Here is a 24,015-nt window from a genome sequence, read left to right as displayed (position 1 = left end):
TAATGTTGTATGTGCCTTTGAGTATTGTGAAAAGCTCTATATAAAAAATGTATTATCATTATGTGCATTCATTTTTTCTTTTAAAAAGGTAGAATCATTCTACAATTAACTTCTGCGGAGGCACAGATCACAGTACACCAAATTATTTTATTGACACATAAAGGCATACAGTACTTATATACACATCTCGTTTTTTGAGTATTTACAAAATACAGAGCCCATGGATGTTACACATGTATAAAAATATGCATTGCATCTATATAAATATATACACAATGTGCAAAACATATGGCATTACAAACAAGAGGCATGGCATGGGTGGTGGAGACAGAGAAGGAGACTCGGCTACAATGAAGAATGGGAAGAAGAATCAGCTGATGAGAGGATATTATCCAAAATACATATATTGTAATGACTCCTCTTGTTCAGCTTCGCCGCGAGAAGAATACTACAATGTTCCCATGAAGGTAAACGACACAGGGTGAACGAGGACGAGTGGGAGAACTGACTGATGCTGCGTAGACACACCTCTTAAACAACTTGATTTAAACAAGCCATCGCTTCACCATTTGGAACCAAGGTGTGACTGTGTATGCGGTAAAGGCTCCTGCACGAGTAAAAGCAAGGCAGGATGAGACATACAGTACAGTATGTCCAAGGAGAGCAGCCATTATTGCTTTTAGCTGTCCCTGTCTGGCCAATCAGCAACAACCACGTCCGACACTGGGAGCCGTCATGTAGATGAGGTTTGTGTTCGGCTGATATGAACAACAAAAAAATACTCCTCAAACCAAAAATATACACATGAAATCCTTGTTTACAGATTTTACACAACCATCCAAACAAGATTACATGATTTCTACTTTGAAAAACAAACAAATTATAATAGACATAATAATATGTTCCACTGCCGTTTCAGGCAACAAAATATCAAATCTGCCCTAAAGCAGACACACTGAGGAAGAAAACAACAATGACCCTCATCGTCTGTTCTGGATACAACAACACGTGACTTTTACCGTTTGTGACAAAAGGAAAACAATTAAAATACAACACAACAAAAAGTGTGTGTCTGTGCAGTTTTTGGCGTAACTCTGGGTATTGACGATGAAAACGTGTGACTGCGGCAGTGAGAGCATCGAACGTTGACGAGACAGGGTCGACATGAAGGGCTCTCTGTCACTCTGCTCAGGTCCTCACATTATTGCCGATGTAAACACCGAATCAAAACAGAAACTTTCAAAATAAAATAGCCCAATTGACTTTTTATTCTGCAAGAAATGACCCTGAAGTGCCGTCATGCCACAACTGGAGAGCCCACGCCCTCTAGTGTCCACGGACGTAATTACACGGTAAAGTGGTTAAAATGCGAGCATCATTTCACTTTATAGGACTGATATAACAAAAGAGAGAATTAAAAAGAGCCATCGCATTTCAAAGTGCCATAGGGAAGGACCGTACTAATCCTAAAACAATATACAGACTCAGATACTAAATCATTAACTCACTGATTTGGCTTAGTGAGTTAGGATATGATGCAATCAATGGGAGCATTCATGACGGCTTTAAAGGGAGCTCAGCCCTCGAAAGGTGTGTGTGTGCGTTTGTGACTGTATCACACCGGACGGGACAACACGGATAACAACAGTACAACAGTCATCAGAAGCCGTTTGAAGAGAGAACGTTGGAGGAGAAGCCGAATGGATTTGTTTCTGTATAGATATTTCATATAACTTGAGTGCGATGGCTGTGAAAGTGCTCGAAACGGTGCCCGAGATTAAATGTGGATACGATCATGCACACGGAGACGCACACCGATGGTCATGCAGGAGACGGGAAGACGATTCCACGCACACACACACACAAACAGACACACATAGATCAACACGCTCGTTTCACTCACTCGCAAGGTCAGGAAACTTTGTTGACAGGTCACTGTAGCTGATGCATCACTGTGAGACTACTTTATCATCTGTCCATTCACTATCCACACCGCTTATCTTTAGGGGGTCGTGGGAGGAGACTGAGCCAATCCCGGCTGACTTTGAGCGAGAGGCGGGGTTACAGGTCGACAGCAGGACTAATATATAGAGACAAACAACTCCTATGTTCAAGTTGTCTCACCTACACATAATGTAGAGTCTAACCCTGCTTGACTTTGGACTGTGGGAGAAAAGGAGGCGTTCACTCAGAGAACAGCCACAAAGACTCGGCACAGGGGGCAGGGATTCAAACCGGGAACCCTCGTGCCTCGAACCAGCTAAATGTTATTCTGTGGATAAATGGGACGGTAAAGCAGGCCAACTTATCAGCTACGGGCAAACCTAACAGTCACGTTTCATGGCTAGTGATGCAGTAGTTCCCCACCAAGACACACACACACACACACATACAGTCTCTCTCTCAAACACTCACACACACACACACACACATACACACAAAGTGCCGGGATACTGTAGGACAGCTAGATATAAAGCTCATCTTCTAAAAGACATCTTTCTTGATATATCTTGCAGAGTTCACATAGTTCACACGTATTAAATCTGCTCGTGTTTGTTCCCTTTCTACTGTTTCACGCCAGCTTACTCTCAGAGGGGAAGAAAAACAGCTGCCAACTTTGTACGTAAAGTCAGATGTTTGGTTCTTGGCAAACAGTACATTCAAAATAACTTGGACACCAGCTGCAGTATCTCTGTAGTGATTGGCCGCGTGATCGCTGCATCGATCACAATCATTTTCAATCGCTTTCTGTTCACGATCGTCTTGGATATGCAAAGTTCACATTTCCTTGTTCTGAGGTGAGTGAGGCGCGTCGGTAGATCGCTCCGCCTCATTAGTGCATAGCTCTCACTTAGAGGGAGGAGCCTCCTCCTCTCGTCGTCCGTCTTTTTGTTCTTTAGAGTCATTGGTTTATCGGCTTGACCGGAGAGGGTCGCGATAGGTCAGAAGAAAACAGTCACATCGGATGTAGCAAATCAGATTTGTCAGAAAACACGTAATCTACAGCATCTGGTAGACTGGACCAGTGTGAACAGGAGGCTTGACCTCGTCTCAAGTTGAGAAATTGTAAAACTTGGTTCTGTGACATGTCTGAGTACAGGGAACAGACAGATTTGACAGTACAGCACAGACTGGTTTAGGCCTGGGTGTGTGTGTAGCCTGACAGCTGTGTGTGTGATCTAGTGGGTCTACACTACAGGGAGCGTGTCAGCTGCGGAGCTGCTGCAGAGATGCTATGTGAGGTTTTTGGTCTGAATATTGCAATAATAACAAACTCCTTAGAGTTAGAACTAGTGATTAGATTAGTTTTCATTTATAACAGGTACAGGAAGTGTTGCCAATATTTATGTCTGTGACATATGCGTCAGATAGACACTGAAACTGTGGTGATACATCATTCACCATTCTGCTGTGAACAGAGCACAGTACGTGGAGAAAATAAGCGAGACCTCGACTCTATAGAGGAGCAGCGCAGCTCAGGAGACGCACCTGAGACACATGGCTCACACAGGCAGTGTGACATTATAACATGGGCGCTGAAATGAAAAGCAAGACGATCTGAGATGCAGAGTTAGTCTAAATGTTTCTAAATGCAGTGGTCACCAGCTGAGGCTGCACTGACAAAATGTTGTTAATGTGGTTTTAACAGTATTTACAAACAGTCCATGCTACCAGTCTTCATTTGGCTCTGTCTCTTAATTTCTGCTAAATCATGAATAAAAGTCTCATCACGTTAAGATCCTATTATCACTTTAGTGATGATATTGTTTTCCGGCTGTTCGGTCAAAGTAGTCCTCTTTTTTAAAAGCTGTGCAAACTCCTGCTTGTAGCTCAGCTTGATCAGTGCACTGCCTGTACAGTGTGTCCTCCTCTAGTATAGTGGGAATATAACCGATGTATGGATGAGCTGTTAAAGAGTGAATGTCATGTTTTCTCCTCCTTTTGTTTCCTTATTTAAAATGTTTAAAGTCAGCCTTAATGTGCTGGAAATTTCCTTTTTTCTTCTTCTTCTCTTCATCCATCAATCTTTCACTCTTGGCTCAGCTGCTCAGCCGCCTCTCCTCCATCACCCTCCCTCAGTCCCAGTGCAGCTGCAGGTCATGGGAATCCAGGAAGTCAGTTGGGATCCCCAGCGGTGTGAGTGCCCCCCCAGGACCCGGGGGCATGGTGAGGTCCATCCACTCCATATTGTCCAGTGCCGGGTCAGACAGGCCCATGTTGAACGAGGAAGTGGGTGAGGAGGAATCGCAGAAAGACAGGTCGGATGTGTCCATGGGGGAGTAGGATTGCTGTTCCATCAGCTGGGCCTGAAGCTCCTCTATCAGACCCTGTGTGCGCAGGTCCGATGCCGGCGACGTTCCAGCCAGCGTCCCCTCCAGGAAGGCCTCCAGCTGGTTGTCTGTGGCCAGAGAGGAGAGGCTCGGCATGCTGGGGTCCACGGAGAGGCTCAGGGTGGGCGGAGGGGCCATATGGATCGGTGGAGGTGGTCTGGAGAGCACTGTGTTCACAGGCAGGGTGGTGATACTGGCCGTGATGGGCTGGCTCTTCCCAAGAGACACTGAGGGGTCCTGCTGGATAAAAGGTGTCATTTCTGGACAGGAAACAAAGAACAGGCAAAAAGAATTAAAACACGGATTAGTAGTTGTCTTCAAATTATCATTTTATTCAGCACCTCGTGAAAGTTTACATTAAAATTCAAAAGACAGATAATCTACAATGAGGACACTATAGAGATACAGAGACTTTTATGTTTTAAACTTTCAACAGCTTGTTGTGTACTGTCAAATTACCTCCACTCTCTATGAGGATGTCGAACAAGTCATCCATTTGCTGGCTGGTTGCAGTAGGAACCTGAGAAGACAGTCAATAGGGTCAAGAGACTTGAGGCTAGTACACAGACAAGTGAAGCAATCGGCAATGCGGAAAAACTAAAAAACAAACAAAAAATAAATAATGCGTAGCTAACCTGTGAGACATTGTTGATGTGCATGTTGCGGCTCTGCTTGACAGCTTCCTCGTAGCGGGGAGGCTCTCTTGATTTGGGAGGCTGACTGATAAGAGAGGTGGGCTGGAGGATGAAGGCAGGCTTGGAAGAGGGAGACTGGAGGAGCCACAGGGAGATGGAGAACAAAGGGTTAAGGTCGGAGGTTTGTGAAGCATCTCTTGTTGAAAATTGTTCAATGAAATAGTAAATCAAAAGCTATTATAGGTTGAACCAAAGTGAACCCCCTGCCCTCTTTTAATGACCCTGCACTTATACCTTATGAAGGGGTCCATTGGAGATGTGCTGGTTGGGTGAGGCCCGGGGAGAGACCCTGTTCTCTGGGGAGCTCCTGAGGAAACGCTGGGGATTCATCTCAGGCCGACCCTGGTTCTCTAATCCAGTAGAACTATTGCACACTGTCAGAGTCTGTCAAGACACAGAGAACATGTGATATTAGTTTGTAATGTACCATGTGATTTGATGTCATCATAACAGCACAGCAAGACAGAGAGAGGAGATAGAAAAAAAGACACAAAAACCCCTTCAAATGAAACAAGACACAATCATATCTGTCATAAATGTTCTTATTATAGACAAAAACAAATTTAGCTGCTGTATTATGTTTGACAAAACACACATTTCTGTAGTAGACGATATACAAATAATCCTTAGTTACAGTCATCTACAGCTTCTCATAATTTCAAGAACTTGGACAGGAACAGTTTAACTGACCTGTAGCAGCGGGTTGTGGTTTGGTAACTGCTGGCCGGGTGCCGTCTCCATCTGAAAGCTCTGCGGCTGAGGAACCGCCGTCTGTACCAGGCCTGGATTTGAGACTGTGGCCTGGAGGACAGGCTGAGATGCGGAGGGAAGCAGAACAGAACCCTGAGTCTACACATCCAGATCACGCCAGCATGCCCACCGTTTCACATAAACCCAATATATAAGAGTCTAAGGTCACTCTGGTCTTACCTGCAGGCTGACAGTGGTGTTTGGCAGCTGGATTGCAGTAGCGTTTTTGGGTAGTGAGACCGGGAGCAGGATCTGAGTCCCAGCCTGGCCAGTCAGCATTTGGGAGACTCCACCTGTGTGGCTGATGAAGAACTGCTGCAGGCTGGGAGTAGTGGTCTGAGACTGAGTCTGGAGTTTGGGACTTCTCTGTGACTGAGGGAGCAGCTGCGGGCTGGGGCTTACTTGGGGCTGGATCTTCGTGATGAGCTGGGTTGGACTCTGCAGTTGCAGCGGCTTGCCACCAGAAACAGTCAGATCCTCCAGCTTCACCACGGTCGGGAGGGGGCTTGTGAGAGCCGGGGAGCCCAAGACAGAGTTCTGGATGGTGGCGTTAGTGGATGAACAGTTTGACAGGACCGTACTCTCCATTTTTACTAAATTAGAATTCAGGACAGTAGCAACGGTATTCAAGGCAGGGACAGAGGTAAGTTTGGGAGATACAGAGGTAGAGTCGGCACTACAGCCCCCCATGCCTCTCTTCTCCACCTGCAGCTGATTCTTCAGCTCCTCCACCAACCTCTGCTCCTGCTCCAGCTTCCTCATCAACTCCTCTATCTGCCGCTCCTTCTCATGGAGCCTCCTGTCCTTTTCCTCCGGGATGTGAAAAGACAAGAGCGGTGAGGACTGTCGTCCTGCTGTGCCAGAGCTCATCACTTGTACTTCGGAATGTGCCGCAGACATGCCCACATCCTGCTGGAGGGTGGAGGGCTCACTGGGGTTGGGTGAGACTGGCGGCGTGGATCTCATGCTCTCTAGAGTCACCTGCTGTACTGGGAAGACAATGGCAGGGCTGGTGCAGGTGGTGGTGGCAGTGGTGACGTCCATGGGGGTGGAGGTGGTGGTGGTCTGTTGAGGAATGTTGGTGGGAGCTGAGGTGCGGAGATTGTCCTGGAATGGCTTAAGTCTCTCCATCAGGTCAGTCTTTGTTCCTGACACAGGAAGGCCTCGCAGCTTCAGCTCCAGTTTCAGCTCCGCCACCTTCAAAGATATGGATAGGATCCGATCAGAACCATGGATAAGTTTTGGAGGAATAAGTTAATCTGGTAGGAACTGTTTTAAGTAAATATGTCTATCATGTTTAATCAGAATCTGTAAATCTATAAAAAATCTATAGTATTAAGATGACGTGGAGAGGCAGCAACCCTAACCACTCTTTTGAGGTTATTGTCCCTGGTTGTCCAATCTTGTACATGTATGTTCTATATATGTTTCCTTCCTGTCCTGTCATCATTCTTGCTCTATTAATAAATGCACAAAAGAATGAGAACTTCCTGAGCCTCTGACTCTGACATTTGAGTTTCACATACAACCCCTTAGGATCATTTCTGGGAAATATATGGAGTTCAGTGAATGTCTGAAAACATTTGGATAAAAAAAAGACCACATGACCTCCAGAAAACTGCAACTTATTGTTTTAACACTTTGCTTTGTGTACAGACTAAACTAAAGATATATGACGCATTCATCCCTGAGCTTTAGAAACGTTAGCAGTCACACCGTTAGTCTGTTCAGACAGAGCCAGATTCATCCTTTTTTCATATTTACTATACAGACAAGAGATTGGTTTCAATCCTCTGCTCTCACTCTGATCGAGAAAGCAAATAATCCTATTTCTGTGTTGTGCTGGTGTGAGAAATGTTTAGCTGTGAAAAAGAAATTGAATAGGTTAAAGGCTCATTTCTAACACAGACACACAGACACTTTACACATAACAAAACATGTTTTTTGTGGTTTCTTTAACCACTCTGCGGCTATTTGATTATCCTACGTGGAGTTGTCAGATGGCTCTACAATTAACCTGATACAGTTTGGTTACATCAGCTAAGCAGACCTGTTAAGACTGAGGTGTCAGCCCCTCTTTCAGCCTATTATTATGACAATACTTTTTAAACCGCTGGAGTATAATGTTTCAAGCTACATGCAAAAAAAAGTTTGCTGCTACAAAAATACAACTATGTTTCCACGGACCTTCATCTCCTCTAGGTTGGCAGGCAAGACTCCTGGCTTGCGATTGGACAGCGAGTTGTTTGGCCGAGCTGCAGAAGGCAGAGGGGGAGGTGGGGGGGCAGTGGGCAGAGACACCATGATGGAGGTTGGCAGGCTGCTGCCAGCGCTGCTCTGACCCTCTGCCATAGGTCTACAGAGAGACAGAGAAGTACAGGGAAAAAAGTTGAAGTCATTGTTATTTGAGGAAATCATTAACACGAATGAGAACTAGAGAGAGGAAGAGGAAGGGGGAAGAAAGAGGGATATAGAACAAAAGAATATTGTTGTTTAGAGAATTGGAACGAGAGGAAACAAAGAGGAAATCAGCTCCCATATGAGCGGACCATCCATCCTGTGCCCTGTGCCTCACTAACAAAGGCAGTCAACCAAACCACAGTACGGAGGAGAGCCATGCCGTGCGGCAGCAGAGAGGACATTTGAGAAAACAGCAGCTGGTAAAACAATATCCTGTTATTCATTAATGTGATTAGACACAGGGTAGTTATTGGAAACAAGCAAATGGCCCTCTGGATTCTTGAAACTGACAGTTTGGCTTGGCTTGCTTTCAGCCAATTTTAAACTAAGAATCATGGAGGTGAGCCAAACAAACTACTACTGCTGCTGCTACCCAGAGCTTGTGATTCAGGTGAAGGTTAGAATGTAGATCGACAGGTAAATCAAAAGTTTTGCCTTGGAGCTCATGTACAACGGTCGACAACAAAGATCACATTGCTGTGGCATCGACCCACCTGTCCATCTCACACTCCATCTTTTCCTCACGTATGAACAAGACCACGAGATACTTAAAAAGACAACATGATCTCTTTTCTTCACATTTCGGCGATGGCAGTCATAGTTTGTAGTTGAAGTGTTTTGTATACATACTTGAGTGGTGCTGGTAGTATAGTCTGGTAGTTGTAGTGCTGCTGTTGCTGGCTGATGATCTGCAGCTGGAGGAACAGCTGCTGCTGCTGCAGTAGTCGGGCATAAGACGAGTCCATGGGTTCTTCACTGGCCTCCTGCTTCTGGTCCGGAGGAACATACTGGTGGTATTTCAGCTTCTTAATCCTGGACTTTGGCTCTTTGCCCTTCTTACTGCGACTCTTCTCTGAGGCTGACTTCGGCTGGCTTTGCTGTGGTGGGAGGGAAATGCTTAACATACAGTTTTGGCCAACAGCATTGAGGCATTATTGTGTACAGAGAGGTGGGAGAAATCCTTGCCCTCACTTTCACCAGTGTTGGTCCTGGTTTCGAGGGAGCAGCTGGGCGGGTGGCCAGAAACTCACTGGTAGAGACCACTTTCATAAAGTCTGATGGTGCTTTTGTAGCAACTGGGAGGGCCTGAATTAAAAAGACAAAAACGTTTCAGTAAAATACAAAATAATGTTTAGTAACAAGAGTAAACAATTAAGTAAAAGTTTACATGTGGCAATTAAAAATAAATATTAAATACCAAATACAAAGCATTGTGTGCATGCTCAGCTCAATGAGTCATTTTGTTCCTCCTTTGTTTCAATTGAGATGCATAATGGTAGTAGGGGTAAGAGTTTTTTTTTTAAACAACTCCTGGAGCTGGGTCTGTGAGCGCCTGAGATTTGGTTTCCCTGGTCTACCTCCATCACAGTTTGGCTTTAATCTTCGCATACAGGTGACCAAACCACGACACAACAGGATTATCTAACCTGAAATATAGTGCTTGATAGTGGTAGAGGTGCTGGAGCTGGAGCAGGAGCAGGAGCAGGAGCAGGAGCTGGAGCTGGAGCAGGAGCTGGAGCAGGAGCAGGAGCAGGAGCAGGAGATGGAGTCTCTGGGGCTTTGCTCTCCGCGGGTGAGGGGACAGAGGTTTGCGACTCCTGGCTGGCTGGCTGCTCTGGGGACAGGGGATCGCAGCTGTCTTCATCCAACACCTTCGGGTAATTCACCTCGCCCACTGAGAGACAAATGAAGACAAACCAATACTTTATTTCTCTATCTATAATCCCCTGTATCATGTGTCTTATTGAGGTGGGAATGTTGTAAGATATCTGCTGCCATTACCCTCACCAATGATGGCTTGCTTAACGCTGGAATCCACTGGCAGGATGTTCTTCTCCACCAGCTCCAACGGGCCGGGTCTCTGGGCGATCTTCTCGTTCAGGTTGTCAGCCAGACGGGCCCTCTTCAGCCTCAACTGGGTGGCCTGCAGCGAGGGCTCTGCCCCGGTCTCTGGGAAATGTCACACAGTGTAAATTGGACAACGTTCTGTATAGTGTCAGCTTAAAGATGTCCTGTTTTCAGTATTTTAATTTGGAAGCTTCTTTTAAATGTGGCAGCCATGTTGTTTCCTGCATGACCCACCACTGTTAAACATATGTACAGTAGGAGGAACATTGTTATGCTACCTTGTGAAGATGGCAGCTTTAAAAGCTCAACAGGAAACACTACATAAAACCTGTTTTACATACAGTTTACATACTGTGAAGGGCACAATTATCAGTACCTTGTAGTATGTGCATCCTGACCAGCTCCGCTCTCTCTGGACGACTGCGGATCTTGTGCTTCAGGAAATTCTCAGTCTTTAAAATAAGTCGGGACAGAACAGTAAGTTACCTCGCTTATTGGTTGCAAGTTCATATTTAGCGCTTCCTTTTTTAACTGTGAGCCCTTACCCTGGCTCTCTCCAAGCTGCGGATCTGCCCATGGAATGCTGCCGGGCTCTTGAGAGCTGCGACACACGTAATTGAAGTATATCATTGACAACAAATGTGATCCAGATTAAAACAAACAGAGTTAATATGTTTATTATCTCAGTTATCATTGCTTGTTTTTATAATCCTGTCCAGTCCACATGAGCTTTTAGGTGAATTGTGGAGAAGTGCTGAGACTCACGTGGCATGATGCCCTGGTCCACCAGCTGCTCCCGGGTTCGCCTTTGCTGAAGCCTCAACTGCAGGACTGAAAGAAAAAGATAATTTTTTTTATAAAAGACTAGAATTACCGCGCTGTGGTTGTATCCCTCCTGAGGATATCGTGTTCACAATAATGGAACTTTGTGTGCAAATAAATTGTTCCAAACAACGTCCTTCTCAGATTAAAAAGTTTATTCAAGGGAACAGGACGTTCCATTTTGGTTGCGTCAAATCCACATTACCTGTGGCTTTATACTTGGCTATAACTTCGGGGCAAAAGACATATGATGAAGGAAAAACACTAGTTGGCTGTGTTTCCATTCCACTGTTTATATTGGTCTGTCGTAATGTATCACAATCATTCATTATTGTTTACTGTGCATTCTGTTGTGAAAGCTCTTCCAGTAGAGAGCCGACGCATAAGGAAACCAAGCGACCCAATTGTTTCGTTTCAATTGTTTTGATTGTTTGACAGCTAGCGGACAAAGTTGTATATTGGCCCTACATTCATTCAATCTTTTCATTTAGATCTGTTAAAATCAGGGGTTTTAAATGTAGAGATCGAGCTGGTACCTCCCATGGCTGATTAACCTGCAACGTTTCCAGATCTCCAGGACAAGCAGGAGCAGCCGAGTTAATACAACAGCGTCATTATAAAAACAAAGAAGAGGAGTTCTCACCTGCTCTGAACCTATAGCAGCAGGTGCTTAGTGTCTCTACCTCCATACAGGCAATGCTTGAATCCAGTTTGACAGCCTTTGTATTATGCCCAGACTATAGACACTGACACATAATCAATGATGCAAATCCACATCACATTTAACAATGAAAGAGAGGCAACAATGGGTCCGTCCTCTATATCTTTTTTACAACTAGTCCACAGCCCCCCCTCCTCCCATTCTACTCTGACCTCCCTCTCGCTCAGCTCTGTTTGAGATTGCAATTTTCTGGCTGTGGGCAAACCATGCTACCAGATGCGGAAGTCAACACTTGTTCCTTGTTACCACAGAGGAAGAATCGAGTATCTGACTCAGTACAGATGTAAAATGTAACAACATTAGATGTTAAGTGTTTGGCAGCAACACAGGTAATTCAGAGCTTTGTATGCGACTTTGTAAGGGAGCTTATAATAAAGTTAATTAAGTACAACAAGTAGATTTGCCTTAATAAAAGATGGGCAAAGATGTTTCTCCATTCACAGGAGGTGACACGTCATAGCCTCTAGTGAATTTGGTATTTAAGGGAAAGTGTGTATACAACCCTGAGAGCTGTTATCAGTTTCGGCCCCAGCTACACTTAGTTAACAGTTAAGAGAAGAATCCAGGGGGGACATGTTTGTTTAAGGTGATTCATATAGAAACTTCCAGTCAGTGGCATTCTCCTTGATTCCTTCAGGAAGCACCTTTCTGCCTCACAAACACAAGCTGACCTTTGACCTCATCCGGCTGTAGAGAGTAGTGAATGATAAGACTGAGCCGTTTATTCACATGCAGGCAGCCACGTACACATCAGCCCGTTTGGCAAGTAGGTCCACATTGGGAACACAGGCTTGAATATAAATAATAGGGAGGGAGATTTAAAAACATCCCCCAACAAAACAACAACAACAAAAATATCAGTTTATCACAAAGTATCAGAAGACCATCCAGGAATCACAACATATTCAACGTTTTCAGAAATAAATTCAGTCGATTATTGTAGAGAGTTAGAAGAAATGTCACTGTATTTAGTGTTAAAGGTTTAGGCAAAATTCCTCAACTAAGGAGAAAGTCACTAGTATTTTTTCAATTCCCTCTTTCCTAAATCACCTTCATAGATTTTCCCTACTGTTACCGACATGGAGTTCACAGACTTCCACTTACTGACCAGACTCTCACTCCCAATACAAACTCAGTCCTGAGTCCAAACATCATCATCTTCTGTTGTCAGAGAAGCACTTTTTCTCTCCCTCCATACTTCCCAAGCCTCCTGCCCCACAGAAAGCCAGTGTGGTCCTCTACAGTCACACTTGTCATGATGGGTGACAGATTGACACCTGCATGTTAAAACCAACACGGCAGAAGGGGCTCTTCGGTTGTGGAAGTGCTAGGGATGGTTCAAGGCCGACGCATTGGTTCTGCGGCTTTTCACGCAGTTGTGTCGACGGACTAGTTTTAATTTATGGTTCTTGAAGGGTTGCGCGTGTTGCAAAGCAATTCACTGCCAGAACACTAGGTGGAGTAACTATTTTTGTCGAAGACGACCTTAGAGACGCCTTCTTTGTGTGTGGCAGTCGTAGTCGACTGATTATTTACATCGCCACTGCTGCTCCTCATAGGCTTTTTCTGGTGGACAAATTTGTGCCTGATCTTCCTCCACAGCTTCGTACACTCGTCGACTGAATAGAGCAAGGGGCTCTTGCGCTTGCGTGTCCCTGAAAGCGCAGAAGCATGCGCCAGCCTTTAGCTGTTGGAAAGTATGAGCTTTGTGTGTCTTCTCACTGGAGGGGAAATGATAAATGCTGAGATGATGTGTGGGTTCTACTACTGATAACATTCCACAGAAGTATCAGTACGCCATCTGAGCCATGGTTAGGAACTGGAAGTCGAATGTTTGGATTTGCTCAAATCAAACATGGGTCATGTGTCAAGATACTTCTCCATTCACAGGAGGTGACACATCATAGCTTACAGTAAAAGACAATCTCTTGCTCAGACAGGAAATAGCTGGCCTGAATTACTTTGTTGTCCATTCATTATCACCACAGATACGCTGATGTGTTACACATTAACTGAATACATGTATCCTCCAGGGTAAGACATGTGATTACATAATCTTTTGTCATAGTGAACTTTTCCTGCAAAAAACATACAACTGCAGAGATGACAACACATAAAAAAAATCTACACGTACTCCTGTTCAATCAATAAATCCGATGAAATGGCTCCTGACTTTACCCACAGTTTGCTTTTCACACATGCACGGACGCATTCACAACAGCTACAAATCCTCTGCATTATTCAGGTGAGATATGGAGCAGCCGGGTGCATAATAAGCGACATATCAACCTAAAGTAATTGAGCAGCTATCCGGTAGAACTTGGTATTCAAGGGAATGTGGGCATACAACCCTGAAACCTGTGATCAGTTTCGGCCCCAGCTACACTCCAGCAGCAGAGGAGTAGGATTTTGCATGTTTAGTCTGGAACAGCTCTGGCTAAATGCCCTTTGTTTGGGGACTGCATCTGCAGCTATTTTTCTGAGCACAGTGATCAGTATCATTACGCCATCTAAGCCATGATTAAGAACTGGCAAATGCGAGCCCAAATCTAACCCGCTCCTAAAGTCTGATGATGACGTACCCATCCATCAGTGGCTGGCATGGTCCATGGTGAATGCATAAAACAACAGCAGTGTCGTAAGGGTGATGAGAAGCACACAGGCTGGCTAACATGATGACGATAATTTGGGTTTTAAGTGCAGAGGAGAAGCTGCTGCAAGTTTGAGGAGCTGAGGACTCGTGGTTTTATGCTTCATTCGGAACTTATTAGGGAGTAGATGCACTCGCATTAATGAAAACTGTGTAGGCCATCTCTGTGTGAAGGGCATTTGAGGCTAAACAGGGAGAATAGTCATACGTCATCAAGCTGGAAGAGTGTTGTAAAAAAGACAAATATCAATATGTTATTACACATCATAATTCTTTTGGGAGGGGAGCCCACTTGAGTGACGAGGGGGAAAAAAACTAAATATTTGTTTTGACCCAGCCGGAAAGATCGGTTTATGTGTCTTTTTCTATGTACTCACCATTTTTGCGCTCACTGAGCGGAGGTAGGTTCTGTGCGGGCTGCAGAGTCAGCTCCTCCATCTCATGGGTCACCGCCTCGCTCTGGGGACTGGGCACTAGCAGACTCAACATCCTACAGTCCCCCTCTGGTCCAAGCTGCCACTCAGAAGCCTGGGGCTCCATCCCGCCTCAGGAGGGGTGCAGGGTTGACGAGGGTCCCAGACAAGCAACTGGGGTGTGAGTCACCGTCCCTTTATGTTACGTCTCGCTGCTACCTGCGTGGATACAAGAAGAGAACGAGGCGTTAGAAGGGGACTGATGATAATGCTCTTCTCCTCTCACTGAACAACTTGCACAGGAGGAATACATCACTCTGGGAAACTTTGTGTGCTCCTCGTGAACAGTGATTCAGAATAATCATCCAGTTGGTATGACCACTTCACCCAACTGCTGAAATGAGACGAGTGGCATTTCGTTTCGGCCATCTGGAAGAGCTCAGTTGCTTGCCCAAATTATTCATTAAACGAGCTGGGTTGGCTATTACACTGAATAATCACTTCAAACCGCTGCTCATGAGAAACAACGCCAGTTTGGGCCTGAATGTTCCCTCTGTTCAGACGGGCTTCATAATCTGGAATATGACGTTGCTGGTTGTTTCAAACAGAGGGTAAGGAAACATTTTGGGTCGCAAAACAAACAGTTTAGTATCCATGGCTTCCCAACAGCCTCTTAACCAGAGGATGACAGACTGCTCAGTCTCAACATGTAGGCTATTTATCGCTCTCCAGTAGCACCCGCACCATCCATTCCAGGACCTAAGCACTCTTTACTAACCGTCCTGATGTGTTGCTTTTGGCTGAGAACAACTGTGTTCCTATGGCTGCCATTATTCCTCCCTGCAGAGGCTATAAGTGCCAAAGGCATTAGACGGCATAGGAACACATTTGGCAACAACACAAATAAATGTGGTTCGCTCTGGTTGCTGGACCCTCATGTAAGGTATCCAAACACAACAAGTCATTAACACTCCGTTTTATTATGTGTTTCTTTTCTTTTCTATCCCTTAAAAAGTACATGATCATATATGGTGCAGTTTCTCCATTCACCGAAGAGTACAGGATGTTTCTTAAATCAATGACAAGTTAAAGAAGAAACAGGGTTTCCCGTTTTCACTAAACATGACCTACCCCAACTACCATGGTTGATAATACTCCTCTGGTAAAAAAAAAAAAAAAAAAGTGTGGCGAAAAATGAATATAAATCAGTGCAAATGGAAGTTAAGAAACTACTTAGCATATACTGGTAATGTGAACCGGTGCACGCTGAATCTGACCACAGCTTCAAAACTTCGGAAGACAAAGTGTCAGTTCAAGCTCACTGAACCATCAGCAGCTTCTTTAATAATGTAAGTCTCAGCTCTGTCAGATGTAACTTTAACAGATTTCAATGACAGGAAATGCTTTGTGTGCCTCCTTTGAATTACTTAGGCCATGTCAAGGCTGTTTGAAAGGGGACTCTGCTTACATTGACCCTGACTGAGGGATGTACTCCGCTGTCAGGTCGGATTTCATTGGGAGAGGGAGAAAGTGAGACGGTGAAATTAATTAATTTAATTAAAAGAAAAGAGAGAAGAAAGGTGTTTAATTTGATCGAAATCAACTGATACAATCATATTTACAGGTCTTTAAAAGGACGTTTGTCAGGATTGGTTTAAAAGAAGAGCAAAATACAGAAGAAGGGAGATGACGAAAACAGGAACACGAATATAAATTCAGATCGATGACAACCTCAATGACAACCTCAGTCCTATTTGTTTTGTGCTTGACTGTACATGGCCAAGCGGCAACCGCAACCACACGGGGGACTGAGAAAATAGCTGACAAATGAATAATAATAAGTTAATTCCAACCTTTAGAAAACACAGTGAGTGGGCCTGTTGATAAAGTGTTACAGACACATGATGGGAGGGAAACTCTTAGAATAGAATTAGCTTAGGTTGAAGAAGAGGTTTTATGTCAAATCCATTTTCAAGACCCATGTGCTGTTGACAAAAATGCAGCAGAATGTATATCATGTCCTACTTCATGCTATGATCAGGCGTCATCTCTCACCCGATTGGTCTAGAAATGTCTGACAGTTCCTCTCTCTGAAAAAAACTACTTTAAAAAAATGGAGCGAACACAAGCCTTATTAAATTCAACATACACACAGGGCACTGCTAGCAGCATACATTGTTCCTTGAATAGGTGCGTTTGAAGATAGACAGAGAAGTGCCACTTCAAACTGTCTGAATGAAGCTAGCCCACACTCGAGGCGGCATCAGGGGCTGAACGCTGATGTCCACAGGTTGCTAGGAAAACCTGCAGCCGTCTCTGTGACAAAAGAAGTGGGTCCTTCATGCACGGACGATAGAAACCCTAGGTGCTTCAAACTGCTGACTACTTCAGAGCTGTAAGGTAGTATCACACTGCCGTCTGAGGCAGAGAGGCAGAGAGGCAGAGACTGGTTTTGTAGTACATTATGGGTTAAGCAATATTTGTTTATGTCAGTTATTCCCTGACTACAATCTTTAAGAACTGCAATGACTTAAATGCTTCTTTTACAATTTTATGCTTCTAATAATTTGATTGTTCCCACATTTTTTTGTCATTAATCCTTTTTATTTTTTTCATGTACACGTCTCGTTTCAAAGAAGAGATTTTTGCCTAGGACTTTTAAAGTAACAAAATAAGCGCCTCCCAAAAAAAGTATGTCGGATGGATTTTGGATGATTTAAGTAAAAGTAAAGCTGCTTTCAGACATGCACTGAACTCTGGACATCTGGAGGTGTATGTGTGAATGCAATTGTCCAAGTTTCTACAGACACCTCACACATGGCCCCCTTGTACAAAGTCTGCACTCCGGTAGTGCCGATGTGATAACACAGCAGGAGATCCACTGCCAGCGAGTCAAGGGGGTTGATGTCTTTTAAAAAACACAAATTTCTAAGGATGAAAAAACGCCTAGAAGACGCAGGCGGAGATGTGGTGTCAAGAGCCAACGCCGCTGTGAATGTGCTCTAAACAGAAACATGCAATCTCTGAAGGGCAGTTACATTATGCCCGCTGCACCCAGATTGGCCATATTTCCCAATCCGAAAGTCTCACGAGTAAAACGGGGACATGTACCGTATTGTGTGTTGGCACAAGTGTTTTCAATTAAAACACGAGCAATGGGCCATACAACAATGATAGCAATCATCCCTTCCATACATGGTCAGTAGGCTAAACGGCATTAGAACGTCTCTTTGAATATATTCCAGCGAAAGAAAGTGTTGGAAAGATTCCAACAGACAGAGAAATACATGCTGTGTGTGATTACTTATCAGGAGCAAAGGGAAAGGGAGGAATGAGGTGAGGGTGGGTGTAAGGAGAGGGGGAGCAGTGAAAGAGAGAGAGAGAGAGGAAGTAGCAAACAACTGTCACGGCTGACGAGGCGTTGTGGGACAAACATCGGCGCTGTCATGGCAGATGCAAAGAGCACAGCCAGATGCTGGGTGCTGCGTGAGGATTCCTTTAACAGCATGGCTGCAACCAGCACTATGTGTGTCATCAAAGTACAACGAGGGTGGACATCTGCTACTTATGGTTACGCTCTAATGTAGTACAGTTTTACTTTTCCCCACAGAGGTTACCACCATAAACACGATACCACAGCCATAAACATTTCTGGGACAATCGGCAGATATGTCACATGACCGGTCGGGGGAGTGCTTTATTATTCTGCCCCTGGGTGTGTTTGTTTGGCATTTAGTACTGGGCACAAGTGGCACGCTGGGGCATTGCAGAATCCCACGCTTATGTCAACCAGAGCACCCATCCCTTCTCCGACAGCCACAGCCTTCTGTGTTGCTGATAATGTTGCCAACAACCTGTCAGCTGGTTCCATCGACACATGATTCATATGGATGGGTTGCGAAAGTCATCGCCGCATGAAATGCCATCAGAGCAAACAGCTGTTCACTGCATCTGAACAGAGAACTGATCTTGAAATAACAACAACACAGCTACAGGTGTCAGAGGCAACATCAAAACTAATACGTACAAACCAGTGTTTCCCATTAATTATCTAGACTGTGTCGGCCCGCCCAATTCTAATTTGACCCATCAAAGCTTCATAATGAGACAAAAAAAATACACACCTCTCATAATAACATAAGAGATCTCCAATTTATTGTTTGGCTCCATTGACTGAGAGCTGTCTGCAGTGCTGTTTGCCTTGTGCTGGTTCAGTCCCTCCTTTTCACACTGACGTACATCAGGTCTTTATTTTCCAAGCAGACAGACAGGCAGACCTCGTAGCTTCAGCAGATGTTTGCGTACCCGGAGTGGTAGTTCTCTCACACAGGAGTGAACTTCTCTCTCACTGCTATGTACCTGTCACTCAGGCTCTGTAGCACTTGAGAGCGAACTGCATGTGTGTGCAGGTGTACACCCTGTGAAAGACACCCCTCCCCTCTCTGAGATTGTTGCAGCCAGTCCTCAAATGACACTACACTGTTGTGCGGTGCGCATTCTCCTTGAAGGGAAAGACAAGTGTAGTTTAATAACATATCGAATAGATTACAATTTTTCCTTCTTTCAAGTTGTGCCAGGCGTATCCTGTCAACAGTTTGCCAAATGCGCACGACATGCTCTCTCCGCAATGGACATTTAACTACGCTTTTGCAGGATAGGGCCCCATATGTTTTTTATTGACTAGTAATTAGAAGCGTGTACACCACAGTGTGTCAAACTAAAGCCCCTTATAGAGGCTACGTCATGTGATTAAGTCAAACGTTTAATCTCTCGTCGTAGCGGTTCAGTTCTTCAGTCCAGTTCACTTCCACCATGTTTGCCACTTCAAGCAGGCGTAGTCCGGAAAATAGGCACAGGATTTGAGGAATCTACTAGGAGAGCATGAATTTTTCCGGCAAAAACTTTCAAAATGTCAGAAATCAATCGAAGCTTCTGTCAGAATCAATAAATTGCTGCTCTAGAAAGAGTCATACGACTAAGAAATAGAAAAAAAGGGGTTTAAATCATAAAGTCTTTGCCCAGCTTTACAGAAAATACTAAAAAACAAGAAACATCAGTAGTGAAAAGTATGATCAGGGATTTCTTTTCATGGACCGACAACGAGGTGCAACTGATACTGACTTAAAGTGTGTACAACTGTATGGCTTCACTGCTCGCCATTTAGTCGTGACTAATAAGAACCAATCAGGAAACAAATGAGGTGGATGACAAGCATACACATTGCAACAGTGATGCGTTTTAAAACAAAAACATTGAAATGTGGATGTAGCCAGAGGCAGCAAAGTTTTTAATCAGTGTGTGTATGGGGGGAGAATAATTTTTCGAACTCTGCCAAACTGCCATAGAAACCTGGCATAACTGGTCAGATTTTGTCATCACATAAACTGGCCAATGCACATGGAGCAGGGAGGATACAAGGACCTGAAAACCCCCGGAACCTCGCTTTGATATTCCACCAAACGGCCATCAGATGATGCCATTCCTCAGATCCCTGTGCTCTCAATGGACGGGCTAAAAATACACCCCCCTTTGGAGACATTTTAGTTGTGGGACATTAAAGCAGCCATTACCCAACCGACTGCACTGTGAAGAGGGTTTGAAGCTATTTCTCCACATTACCGATGCTTAGTTTGGAGCTCAATAAGTCACGGGCATCTCGGACCAACCCAAATTAACCATGTTGGCTTCTCTGACCTGGAAATAATCACCGGCCTCAAGTTTCATTCATGTTTGATTGAGTTCAGCCAGGTTATTATTTGAGTCGACATTTTTGCAGGCTGACAACTGTATGTGGGTGCGTGTGCCCTCCACCCCGAGGCTATTCTCACTCTATCTCACGGCCTTATAAAGACCCTGGCATATTTGGTGCAGTGGACAGGCTTTATGAAGTTTAACTGGGAACATCTTGCGGATGGCTTTCGGAACAAGCCGCTCAGCCGTTTCGGACTGAGCGGCTGAGTTATTTTTAAGGGAGATAGCACTTGAGATGTTAAAGACAATAGTCAGAGACCGAGCCGATTATATTGTAATCCTGTTTTCAGAAAAACAAGCCCAACAATGGCACAGCCATCCGAGGGAGTAGGAACCATTACAACCACAGAGCTACAAATCTTCCACAGAAACAAGGAAAGAGAAGACTTTAGTTCCCGTCTCCAGTCTCTTTCCATACTGACAAGAAGAGGTCCTGAGTCAACTTTACTCCACATAGGCCGGGCTGTGAAGACTTTCAGTGATAAAGAGTCCACAAGCACTCACACATGCATGCACACACACACGCAACTGACAGGAGATACCTGGAATGTGCAGCTTCGGGATTAAGAGCTGATAAACCAGTGACCTGTCAAAGGACTGGTTTCTGTTTGAAAGACATACACACACCATGACATCTTGTGATCAAACACTGAGATGTTGCACAATTGTAAAATGAAACAAATAGGCCAACCTATAAAACAAAGGCTTTGTCTAACAACAACACGCCCCTTTAGTCTGGGCGACTGAGAATCACAGAAAAGAAAAAAGCTACTCATTTAACCTCACAACATGAAATCTAAAGCAGACAGGAATGTTAAGAACGGGTAAAAAAAACATACCTTAACACTCACCAACATCTGGATTTTGTCTGCATTGGGAATGGATGCAATATTCACAGGACTGCAGTGGACGCAGGTTTTCAATCGGCACTAACATGACACCTGGGTGAATGTGCTAATTTCTTATTCTCTGTCTGTATTTTGTCAGCACTGACCAAGCACCTTTTCCAGGCACAACATTAATAATGGTGCATTAATAACAGTATTTTTTTTCTTTAGGATATCAAGCCACCCCTCCCATACAGATACACAAAAACTCAGACACACAAAACACAAACAGCCTGAGAATCAAACTGTGCCAAACTACGGTTTGAGTCTGCATTTTTTCGTGGCCTTAAATAGACCATGTCTTGTCCAAAAAAACAAGTCTGCTTCTATCCAGAGATAAGACAGAGGTGATGTCATCGCTGCGGCTCATTCACTAGAGTCGGCGCTCCGCTCTGTTCCCACAGACACACATGTCGTGTTGTTTCCTGCCTGGCTGCCTTTGTGGACTTTGTTGACTAGATCCCCTTGAAACAGTACAAAACTAGTACAAAACAGACCAAACAAAAACACACACATGGTTTTAATGGCTTGCAGTCAAAAAAAACAAAACAATAGCACAGCCACACCTAGGAAAAGAGGGACAGTTTCACAAGCCACGCAGACAAACTTCAACCTCACCTATAAGGCGAAAGAACACAAGTTAGATTCTGCTGCCTGCAATAAAGTGTGTCGCAGGCTTGTGATGTACAGTAGTGTCTCAGATGTGAAGTCAAGGCCCAGCATGCTCGGTTGCAGGTTTTCTGCGAGAAGGATAACTACAGCATGTCAGTACCTCCTTCCTTTCTGTACGGGTCAGATTTCAACAATCGCTGCAAGGGGGAAAACAGTCCAGTATCATAACATAGGAGTATTAGGCCCTATATTTAAACAAGGACACTTCTGTGTACATTGTGATATTAGGTTTTATTTGAATGTAATTTGCCACAGGGGGAGGCACGGAGAGCCTGGTCTGACGTGATCTGAGCAGGCAGGCTTCCAGCAAACCAATACTGCACTGGGAGGTAGAAAACACACAGGGACCCGTGGCTCACTGCCTCGCGAGGATGATTAGTTTGCCATCCAGCCGTTTGCACGGTGGACTCTGTTATTTCACACTTTTCAATGGCAGGCGCTGTGGCCGGACTGGGTTCCAGTCTGAAAACCACCACATCCTGCCTGGATCTGTGTGAGGGATTCACACGGACCGAGACCTGCGAGGATCTGCTGCAGCGCCGCCTCACTCAGCATTCAGACGGCATTCAGTCCGACAACAAACAACTGGGACACACACACAGACAGACAAACAAACACACACAAAACACACACACACACACACACACACACACACACACACACACACACATACCAGCAGGTTAGAAAAGCAGCAACAGGGGAGTGTTACTGAGTGAGCTCATGCTTTCTCAGTGGAGGAGGGCGGGTTGCGGAGGGATGAGCTACCCCAGGTTAGCTAGTTGAAATCTGACAGGTGAGTGAGTTGCAGTCAGCGCCAGTGATAAAAACCCCGATGGGGCGCCTCCCTGGCCTTCGTCTCTGGCACCAACAAACACGTCTGAAGATAAAGTACAGTCTGATACTCGCCGTGCACGCTCCTGTGCTCCGGCCCCGGCGTGCTGTGTCCCTGTCACATCACGAACGCTGCTCGACAGCAGCCTCCCTCACATTTTTCCGCCAGATAGCTCGGCTTAGCTAACACGGGCTAACATGCTAAAAACAAGACAGCGGCGCCCCGGGGAGTCGGGTCCTTACCGAAGTGCGAGGACTTGAAACCCGGATCCGCCCGAGCTCTGGTTCACAGCGACGTGTCCATGGTCTCCCGCCGAGCTGCTGCACTTGTTGTTGTGTTTCTTCTCCTCCGGCTCCGAGATTGAAGTTTATTTCACGGAGTAAAATGGCTGCGACTGGGTCTAGGTTCGGATGCTTGGCGACGTCATGACGCGGCCGGACAGGAAGCGTGGAGGGGGCGTGGCGGAGGGCAGGGATCACTGTACTGATCAGAATTTATCTTAAGTCTGACTTATGAATACTTTATATGATAGTATGTAATCTTTTTGAAGTGGACCCTTTATATGTTTATTTTTTCACAACTTCCCAGTTTGGGCTCAATCAAATCCATTCACCCAGGGGCGGACTGGGGGAAAAAAGTGGCCCGGGAGTTTCTGTCAGACCGGCCCACTCAATACACGGCGCGCGGCCCACTAAGTAGCCGCGTTGCCCACTCAATGGATCGCGCGTATCGAACAGTCAGTGGCCTTCTGGGAAAAATACCCATACACTTAACATTATTTTGGATGATTACAAAGAAATTACATCATATATGTATGTTTGTTTTTTAATAACATTTGGATCCACCAATTTGCCTGGATGGACACATGCCTGGCTCTTATCTTGGCTCTCATGCCCCTGGCTGCTGCTTCCAGCAGCTGAATCATCAATCTAGATAACATATTAACATTTTGTTTAATATGTTGTGAAATGCATGCTATACTTGGCCAAGTCAACGCCTCTACATAACATATTAACAATCTAGATAACATATAAACATTATTTATAATTTTAGATTTTAGCATAACAAACTAGTTGGTTAACTTATTTGTCACAGGTTAATAGAAATTATAAGATTGTCCTATTTACAACTACCACCATGGATAGCTTGCTCATCAATTGTAAGCCAGTGACTACGGCTAACA

General features: G+C 44.8%; 1 protein-coding gene across 2 annotated transcripts; it reads right to left on the bottom strand.

The window, feature by feature from the left end:
- Positions 1 to 127: 127 nt before the first annotated feature.
- On the bottom strand, positions 128 to 23,235 carry mrtfba (myocardin related transcription factor Ba). Of its 2 annotated transcripts, none has more exons than XM_062414224.1 (16): positions 23,075 to 23,235; positions 14,655 to 14,909; positions 10,850 to 10,915; positions 10,630 to 10,685; positions 10,461 to 10,536; positions 10,019 to 10,186; positions 9,664 to 9,911; positions 9,209 to 9,322; positions 8,867 to 9,114; positions 7,964 to 8,132; positions 5,957 to 6,973; positions 5,717 to 5,839; positions 5,261 to 5,410; positions 4,967 to 5,101; positions 4,791 to 4,851; positions 128 to 4,591 (listed from the first exon to the last, which is right to left on the bottom strand). In XM_062414224.1, the coding sequence occupies exons 2-16, from the start codon at positions 14,815 to 14,817 to the stop codon at positions 4,077 to 4,079; spliced, it is 3,309 nt and encodes a 1,102-aa protein (XP_062270208.1). In that variant the 5' UTR covers positions 14,818 to 14,909; positions 23,075 to 23,235; the 3' UTR covers positions 128 to 4,076. The 2 variants fall into 2 exon arrangements, with proteins under 2 accessions (XP_062270208.1, XP_062270209.1); XM_062414225.1 differs by having other exon boundaries at positions 10,025 to 10,186.
- Positions 23,236 to 24,015: the final 780 nt, after the last annotated feature.

Source organism: Platichthys flesus, chromosome 20, assembly GCF_949316205.1.
Source record: "Platichthys flesus chromosome 20, fPlaFle2.1, whole genome shotgun sequence".
NCBI lineage: Eukaryota > Metazoa > Chordata > Actinopteri > Pleuronectiformes > Pleuronectidae > Platichthys > Platichthys flesus.
Note: the sequence above shows the minus strand (reverse complement) of the source record. Positions and strands in the feature narration are given on the sequence as shown.